Below are 9,676 nucleotides of genomic sequence, written 5' to 3'. Positions count from 1 at the left end.
GATTATAAACATAAAGTAGTACTAATAGTAGTATATAATATCTGGATTACAAATTCAATTTAAAGGGTAATTGTGTAAATCATATACTATATTTAGAAGAATATATTAGTCAAATATTATAGGAATGTGGAGTATTTATTAATCAGATTATAGTAAATCTATTTGATAGGAGTACTATATAGTAATTCATTCAAACTAGATTATAGCAGTAATTCATTAAACATTTACAAATACATCATAGATTTCTATTGGTATGTACAAATAATTGCCATGAAAGGTTAGTTTAATTCATTATAGTATTTTTTTTCTTTACAAACTTAATTTTCTGTAATTATATTCCCTCTAGTACTGAAAAAAAGTAGTCCTACTAGTACTATAAATATATATGAACAGCAAACCACATTTTAGATGAGAAACAAGATAATCTAACATGGAAACAATAAATTTGAAAGATGAAACTATTTTACACAAGGATTTTGTCAACTATATAGTTCTGAGTTCTCACCTTTTCTACTGTGACAAATTTAAGAATATAGATACAAATTCAATCTTTCTTCATTTAATAAAACTACACCTTAAAACAACTGGAAAGGTAGCAGAAAAATGAGTAGAAAAATCGAATAATTTACACAATGCAATCTACATATATACAGCATATGCTCGAACAACGAAGAGGTCTGTAGCTCCGAAGACGATGAATACATCATGCTACAGAAAAAGAACGAGTAGTATGACCAGGATGATGATCACAATAATTGCCAGCATCCACCAACACTATCACAGAGGCCAAAATGAGTAATAGTATAATAAAAACATGCATAGCTATTTAAACATTTATGAACCAAGATTCATTTCTGCAGAAGCTAGTCCCCATTCTCTTTCCCCTTCTCCCTCACCCTCCAAATATTAGGCATAAGGTGGGCTTCAATTTTCTCCCCTCTCCATTTCTCAAGTTGGCATACATAAGAAAGTACTACCTTATCAGATTATCATTGTATTTTGTATACCTTAATGGCATTCAGTGAAGATAGCCACCAAAAATCAGTTTTCTCTATATTTTCTGGGTCAAATCACCAATCTGGTTCAAGTGACAAATGCAACTGTTATAAAGATAAATTCCACTCACCCAAGAGGTTTTAGAATTTCCACTTTTCGATGCCTTGGAGAGCTGCAGCTTCGCTTGGGTCGTTGAGACAGCAGAAACCTCAATACCATGTTCAATGTCGTCTGTTCAAACCAAAAGAGAGATGCTCATGAAACATAATGGTTTACAAAGGCAAGAGTTTGTCAGGTTAGAAGCTCTACCAACAGTCCTGCTCTGCTCATTAACTAAAACTGCAAGGTCTTTAAACATCTCATTTACTTCTCTAACTTGGCCCTGAATCTCTTCAATTCCATATTCTCTTTCCTCGATAACAGCTTCATTGAATGCAACGTCGTTGTCCAGTAACCGAATCTCCTGTCTAGATAATTAGGATTCTCAGACAGACAAATGCCATACCAACAGAAACAACTTTGAAAAATTAAGCCTCCTGCTACAAAGTTGACGAGGTTATAGAATCTTAGCAAATACCTTTTTTACCTTCCCAATTGTATCTTCTAATAATATGGAGTACAAGTTATCATTGAAGTGGCAATTCATTTGGGGAAACAACTTGTCAAGTGTCAATCATTCTATGGTTTAAAATTTATCTTCATGTATAAGAAGCATGGTAAGGGGTTTTCCAGTTGAACATTATTGCTGGCAATAGAGATTTTTAAGTTGTTCAAACACATAATTTAGCACTGAAAACAATATACAAGAAGATGTAGTTTTAGGAATGATATATCATCTTCATTGTGAACACTCAACATTAGAGTAGCATGATCACCTCTTTTGTTCCATGAGAAACGAGTCATCATTTTCCCTTTCAAAGGTGGATTCTGCATATTGGTCATCAGGGGTACAACTGGCAGCAAACGGGGGATTTAGAATTGATAACAGTATATAACGAGCAACGCATGTTGAAAGAAGGTCGAGCTTTTCTTACATAGTTATAGAGGATGGAAGAGGAAGTACAGGAGAGAATTTAGACTCACGTTCAGAAGCTAGGTGCTGCAGTTTTTGAAATTCTTGCAAAGTAGTTTGCAAGTCTTTAGCAAGCTTGGAATCTTGAACTTTCCTATTTGGCTGAATAAAAAACACAGTCATTCAACTACTCCATCATTTCTTAAGCAAGTAAAAAGAAACAGTAACTTCCCCACAAATGAAATTTGCTGCTGTGAGCATAGTTGAACAATACCAATTAACTAGTAGGATTAAAATATTTACTCAACCAAAAGTCAACCTAGAATCATGATCGAAGCTCGAATTGAATTAGAAGAGGTCTAGGGTAAAATTCGAGGTATAATGAGGGGTGAAATCGTTAGCGAGAGAGTAGAGGAGCATACATGGAGGTCGTGTGGGCGATGGGATTCAGTGAGGGACTTGAGCTTAGCAGAGGCGTCCTTTACCAAGTCCAGTATACGTTGCCTTGTACTTCGCCTGCATAGTGAGAGTAGCAGTATAAGAGAAGAATGAAATTGGGGATGATTGCGAGTGAGAGAGACGAACAATTTGAGACGGTGATCGGGGGTGTCCTTGGAGGTTCCGATGGCATCAACAAGGCGACGGAAAGCGGCGAGGGCGGTGTTGGCCTGAAACAAGGCGGCAGCGACGGCCTGGGATTCCGATGGATTATTGGCGGCAGGTGTAGGCTTGCTGCCAATGCCAACATCTTGGAAGCTCATTTTGTATTTGAAATTGGTGCGATTCTCGTAACCCAACACTCTGATTGTATCTGTATTTGTTCTCAATTCTCATCATAATCATATAATAGTAGTGTGTGACTTTACACGCAGTTAGGCCGTTTGAATATTTAACTGATATACATGTCGGCACCATTTATTTTGGGCCACCTCACCAAAAACTATTCATATTCATGTATTTTCATAGCCGCCTTCTGAAACATACTACTATTATTACTCACTTCATTTGCGATAAAAATAGAGAATTTAAAACCACACAACGTCTATGATTTGATAAAATAAAAAAGTACAACTAAAATATTGTAAGAGAAGAATGAGACGAATAAAAATGCGTATATCTGTAGACAAAAGGAAAATATTGAAAGACATAAAGACTAAAGAGACTTAGAGCATCTGCAACGGTGGACGGACGGTGTCCGTCCGTCCGTGCCAGCGGCACGGAAGACGTCGTCCGCCGCTGCGCTCGCGCTGCTCGATGCATCGAGCACGTCCGTGACAGCGTGTGATTGGCCAACGGCATATCCGTTGGGAAAAAAAAATTAAATTTTTTAAAAAAAAAAACCGAAAATAATACCAAAAAAAGTATTTTCCCAATCCCAACAAAATGCCCATTTTTTTGCCCATTTTTCTGTATTTTTTATTATTTTTTATTTTTTCCCCCAAAATCATCTATAAATACACACATTCATCATCCATTTTTCATATCAAAACATCTCTCATTCATATTTTTCATACAACTTATCTACACCTTCATTTCTCACTCAAAACCTCAAATGGATTTCACTCATCTCATTGCGTAAGCTGAGCGCGAAGAACAAAAATACTACGAACAACATCGCACTGCTTATGAAGCATATGTCGCAGCGAATACCTCCGCCCCTCCTCCTCGACCAACTAGGTCAACTCGCCGCTACATCCATCGTGACCGGGAGGGAGCCCACGAAAGGCTCGTTGCTGACTATTTTGCCGACCCGTCGCGGTTTCCGGCAGATTACTTCGGGTGCCGTTTTCGCATGTCAAAGCGCTTGTTTATGCGTATTGTCAACACATTGTCCGCTCGTGTTGAATTCTTCCAAACATGTCCAGATGCAGCCGGTCGACAAAGTATCTCGGCGTTGCAGGAGTGTACGTGTGCCATCCGACAACTCACTACTGGGCAGACGGCCAACCTCTTCGACGAGTATTTGCATGTCGGTGAGTCCACTGGAATCCTTTGTCTTAAAAATTTTTGCGAGGGCGTTCGTGCAGCTTTCGGTGATGGGCGATACAATGCGCGATACTCGAACCCACGTTGAGCTACAAGAAGACCTAATCAAACACATGTGGCCGAAATTCGGCAACGCGTAGTGGGTTTTCTAATTTTACAAATTTAATTATGTAATTTTTAATTTTTAGGATTTTAATTATGTAATTTTTAATTTTTAGGATTTTAATTATGTCTTTTATTTTATTTATAATTTGTAATATTATTTCGGTTTTTTTAATGAATTTTAATATTATGGAAATGTTTTTATTTAAATTGAATTGTGCTCGTCCTTGCGGAAGAGCACAGCTGTGGGTGTTGTGCTCTTGCCTAAGAGCAGACAGAAAAAGTGGGGTCGGACCCACAACCGTGCTCGCTGGCAAGAGCACGGTTGTGGGCGAGCACGGTTGTGGGTGCTCTTAACGGAGTGCAGTATAATTTATACAATAATTATTATTGTTAATATTACTTAAAAAATATAAAAACAATCTAAAATGATGAATCATACTTAATTTTATTATAATAAATAACAATATTATAATTATAAAAGTAATCATTGTTAAATTGTGAATCATATAAATAATTATTCACTCTGCCCCTGAAAATTTATCACGTTTATTTTCTGCACTCGTTTTATAACAATAAAATAATTAGTTAAAATGAAAAGAGAGTAAAGTAAGAAATAGAATAATGTAGAGAAAAGTCTTAATTAAATCATCATGTCTCTTACTATACATTCTCTCAACTCTAACTATTTATTATTATTTTTACAGAACGAGTGCAAAAAAGAAGTGTGACAAACTTTTAGGAACAGAATGAGTATTGTTATTTTATAAATTAATAATTAATCAATAAAATCTTAATAAAATTTTAAAACTGTAAAGTTTATTATAGTATCAATAAATAAGTATTATTATAATAATAATTATTCTTATTATGGAATGTATTAAGATGACAACCATTTTTAAAATGACAATGTACCACTAGTGAGGACCATTAGATTTAGTAGCAGATTCAATCTTAGCTTGCCACGTGACAGACTTGCTTGCTTATATATTGCAGATGGCTTGATTATCTGATATTTCGTATCGCATATTAATTGGAATCATATGTCGAATTATTGTCTATATATCATAGATTGCTTGCTTGCTTAGGTTGACATTATAAACTATAATAAATTAACATGTTTCTTACTCATATTTAATCGAAATTTCCAAAGATATACTGTAAGACCCAAAAAGCACGTGTTTGGTACATAGGGTTACTTTTGTCATGAGGTACCAAAAGTGTTACTCCCCCCGTTCGCGAATAAGAATCCTGTTTTTCTATTTTAGTCCGTCCATAAATAGGAGTCTCGATTTATTTATACTATAAATGGTAACAGTCTCACTTTCCACCAACTCATTTCACTCACATTTCATTTAAAACTAATATATACAAATGTGACCCATATTCTAATATTTTTTTACTATCATTTTTTCTTAGCATTTTTTAAAACCCGAGCTGTCAAGAAATGAGACTTTTAATGGTGAACATAGGGAGAATAAAGCAAAGATTAGACACCATTTTTGTGCAAAACTGAAAAATAAATAATACTCCCTTCGACCCACAAAAGATGTCACATCCTGAAGGCACGAGATTTGAGAAGGTTTTGTTTTATGTGTAAGGTGAAAAGAGAAAATATAATATTTATATTATTGTGTGAGAGAATTTTTTTTAATAATGAAAATATTAATATAGGATAAACTTAAAAGAAAAGTGAAATATAGTTAACTCCTATATTAAACTAAAAAGTAAAAATAACTAAAAATTAGTAGTATGATTTAAAATTACAATTCTCTGTATTAATTATGGACGAGGTATAATGACTATACTACCCATCATAATCTTCGTATTTAGCTGTAGGTAAGGCAAAACGACCGGTGCATTGTAGTAAACTCGGATATAGGGCAAATCTCATATTCATGGGTCGTAGTATAAATTACGCATGATTTCCTTTCCCAATAACACTGCTGCGCTTTCTGCTTTTGGCTTTCTTCAATTGGAAAAAACTCTACCACCGTTCCCGGAGGAGCCGCCTTAGAACCGCCGCCCATGGCTTTCTCCTCCGACCGCCAGTCTCTCATCCCGTCCTATCTCTACAGCTCCTCTTTCACCTCCAAACCCCTAAATCTCCATAAAATGGCATCTCCTTCCACTACGCCGGCGGCGGCGGCGGCTTCCGCTCCCAGCGGCGGATTCATGATTCAGGCGCCAAGCGAGCCAGGGAAGATCGAGATGTATTCTTCTCAGTTCTACGCCGCCTGTACTGTTGGTGGAATTCTCAGCTGCGGCCTTACTCACATGGCTGTCACTCCTCTCGATCTCGTCAAATGTAATATGCAGGTATAGATCTGTTATCCCTAGCTTCGTTTTACTTCATTACTGTTCCGATTGTGTCGCATATCTTGTAGAAGATGCATTTGACTTTGTGTATTCTCGTTGCTGACGAATCCTTTTCCATTTACTTGTGTTGACTAGTTTGTTGATTAGATCTACGTGCTCTCTGTTTTTATTTATGATCGTTGTTGTTGTTGTTGTTGTAATCTAAATTCAAGGTTTGTTGAGACTGGTGATGAATCAAACACGCCTAGTTTCATGATCTAGGACCTGATTTTTATCTATTGATGTTACTATGTTCGACTCTGTGTTTTCTCATTTAATCATGATGATAATTGAAGTATATAAGTTGATTTTGTTAGATCAGAAACATGCGATGTTTGTTGAAATCAAAGAGGTGAATAGCGCATTTGGTTTCTAATCCATTTATAGCAAAACACATTCTATGGTATCTTCGTGAAGATTTGAGTATCCGACACTCTCTGAATTTTGTGGATGTTCACCAAATATGATGATTTCTGAAATCAGGAACACGAATAGCTCATTTGATTTTTCATCATTTTATTTAACGAAGAATATTCTCTGATATATTGGTGAAGATATAACATACAGAATTTTGTGTTTGAGTATCATGGAAGGAAAGTGATTGATCTTACAAAATAAATAACTGGAAAAGTGTCTGCTGAAGGTTGGTAATGGGGCATTAGGCATCGGAACTCAAGTCTAAACTAAGTCTATGCTGTTTATGTTGCCAGATTGATCCTGCCAAGTACAAGAGCATCTCATCAGGTTTTGGAGTGCTACTAAAGGAGCAGGGAGTTAAAGGTTTCTTCAGGGGCTGGGTACCTACTCTCCTAGGTTACAGCGCTCAGGGTGCATGCAAGTTTGGATTCTATGAATTCTTTAAGAAGTACTATTCCGACCTTGCTGGACCAGAAAATGCAGCTAAGTACAAGACTCTCATCTATCTTGCCGGCTCTGCATCCGCTGAGTTGATTGCCGATGTTGCCCTTTGCCCTATGGAAGCTGTGAAAGTTCGGGTTCAGACTCAGCCTGGATTTGCTAGAGGTCTGTCTGATGGATTTCCCAAGTTTGTGAGATCCGAAGGAGCTCTAGGGTATGTTAGATAACTCATGCTTTTGTTTTGACCTTCTATTACTTGATATGAAGTTATGTTAGTCATAATTTGTCAACCCTTGCAGACTGTACAAGGGCCTGGTTCCTCTATGGGGGCGTCAAATTCCATGTAAGTTCTGGACCTCTTTTTTATTTCTTCTGCTGGTACTTTATCTGTGAATTGTAAACATTGTTTGATAGGGAGCTACTAGGAATAAGTAATTCTTCCATAAAGATGGTAAACTGCTTTCTACAAGAACAATGTGATCATTCACTCTTAAATTTTATTTTGTGCTTTGTGTGCAAGTGGTGATTGGTATTAGGGTGACACACTTACTATGTGCATCCCAGGCTGGATGTCCGTAAATTGAAGCAAAAAACATTTTCTTGTTGACCAACATAGACTGGATTTGTTGCCCGTCAACTGATTGATTGGTCTATACATATACCAGTTTGTGTCATCTTTATCACTATTCTGCTTTGTGTAAGAAATTTTTATCTCACCTGAGAGCTAACGTTTTAACCTGCAGACACAATGATGAAGTTTGCGTCCTTCGAGACTATTGTGGAGATGATCTACAAGCATGCTATCCCCACACCTAAAAACGAATGCAGCAAGCCCCTCCAGCTTGGTGTGAGTTTTGGTGGTGGATACATTGCTGGTGTGTTATGTGCCATTGTATCACATCCAGCTGACAACCTCGTCTCTTTCCTCAACAATGCCAAGGGTGCAACTGTTGGTGATGTAAGTGTTCTTGTTTCCTGTGTTTTTTCGACTCAACAAAACATTTAACCTGCCATTTATGTGTTCCACATTCCCTTATATTCTTGTTTGTTTATTTGTTTCTAAAGGCTGTAAAGAAGATAGGGGTCGTGGGTCTATTCACCCGAGGACTTCCTCTTCGTATTGTCATGATTGGAACTCTCACCGGAGCCCAGTGGGGTATCTATGATGCTTTCAAAGTTTTTGTTGGCCTGTAAGTATATTCGCGTTGCTGTTACATTATGACTCAACTAACTCCCCACATTCGTCGCTGACATTCGTTTTTCAAAACTTTCAGGCCAACGACAGGTGGGGCTGCTCCTGCAGCCGAGCCTATTAAGGCATAGCAAGTTACATAAATTCATCATAAAATCGAACTTTGCTCGCCATCAACAGATCGGGAGTATTCTTTCGGGTTTATCGAACCTTCGGCGGGTTTTTTTTCTAATGCTTTTGGCTGATTTGATTTTGAAGAGATGAGTACTCTGCATATTTGCGAACTTGTAGACTAGATGCCGCAATAGGATTTGGGAAAGTGACTCCCTGCAAAATTTAAAATAATTGGCAAAATGTATGCAGGGTTCAAACTTAGCCACTGCAACAAACTTCTACTTTTTTCCTTAGACAAATGACTGAGTTGGTCAATTATTTCCTCATCGTTGAGAATACAAGTTTTTGATTGTTTTTTGTTTCTTATTTGTGATTTCATTATCGGTGGGATTAGCTTGTTTTATTGATTTTATTTTATAGTGATGATAGTTACCGGCATTTGATTTGATTTGATTTTTAGGGCATTTTTACAGTACTCATTTAAAAAGATTTGGGAATTGCAAGACATTATTTCTGTTTGGTTAATCAAAGTTTGAAGTACAGTTTGGTTCGATAAGATTTGAGGTGGAAAAATGATTAAAGTGTTGGCTAAACGCCCACTCACATAATGAGTATGAATAGTAAAGTTTCAATTTGAAGTGGATTCGACTTCCTTTAAAAGGAAAAATAAAAAATGGCAAAGCCAATTGAATGGCTTGGGATTGAGGCTGTACTCGGTTAGCGGCCGTAGGGGAGGAGCTGGCATGAATTAGAGATGGATTGATTTGATTATTGATATTGGGATGGTTTTTTTCCATGAAATAACATGTTCCGTGTTTGAAAAACACCAATTGGATTGGCGTGATCAATCTATTGAACAGGCCATTTGATTTGGCGTGATTCTCATTGGAAAACTTTTTTCCTAAATCACACTAGTACTACCTAAATTTAAAAAAAAAGCGCGTAACAAAATATAGTTCAGATAGTATATAGATTATAGAAAATTTAAGTCACAGAAATATGATAGTACCTTCTATTCTTGATACTAGGTACTTTTTATTCTAGCTTTATGTATTTAT

The 9,676-nt window shown here is 36.7% G+C and overlaps 2 protein-coding genes across 3 annotated transcripts; one reads left to right on the top strand and one right to left on the bottom strand.

Annotated features, from left to right (window-relative positions):
* Positions 1–426: 426 nt before the first annotated feature.
* On the bottom strand, positions 427–2,893 carry LOC121767725 (syntaxin-22-like). 2 transcript variants are annotated; one of them, XM_042164064.1, is made up of 7 exons: positions 2,594–2,893; positions 2,431–2,524; positions 2,031–2,170; positions 1,872–1,949; positions 1,306–1,463; positions 1,127–1,227; positions 427–774 (listed from the first exon to the last, which is right to left on the bottom strand). In XM_042164064.1, exons 1-7 carry the CDS (start codon positions 2,767–2,769, stop codon positions 709–711), a joined length of 813 nt encoding a protein of 270 aa, XP_042019998.1. In that variant the 5' UTR covers positions 2,770–2,893; the 3' UTR covers positions 427–708. The 2 variants fall into 2 exon arrangements, with proteins under 2 accessions (XP_042019998.1, XP_042019990.1); XM_042164056.1 differs by having other exon boundaries at positions 427–1,227; positions 2,594–2,892.
* A 3,127-nt stretch (positions 2,894–6,020) lies between these two features.
* Positions 6,021–8,984, top strand: LOC121793048 (mitochondrial phosphate carrier protein 3, mitochondrial-like). The gene is made up of 6 exons (XM_042191245.1): positions 6,021–6,415; positions 7,165–7,526; positions 7,612–7,655; positions 8,056–8,270; positions 8,378–8,502; positions 8,587–8,984. The coding sequence occupies exons 1-6, from the start codon at positions 6,125–6,127 to the stop codon at positions 8,633–8,635; spliced, it is 1,086 nt and encodes a 361-aa protein (XP_042047179.1). The 5' UTR covers positions 6,021–6,124; the 3' UTR covers positions 8,636–8,984.
* Positions 8,985–9,676: the final 692 nt, after the last annotated feature.

Source organism: Salvia splendens, chromosome 2 (assembly GCF_004379255.2).
Source record: "Salvia splendens isolate huo1 chromosome 2, SspV2, whole genome shotgun sequence".
Taxonomy (NCBI): Eukaryota; Viridiplantae; Streptophyta; class Magnoliopsida; order Lamiales; family Lamiaceae; genus Salvia; species Salvia splendens.
The sequence above is the reverse complement of the archived record's forward strand: the minus strand, read 5'-3'. Positions and strand labels throughout refer to the sequence as shown.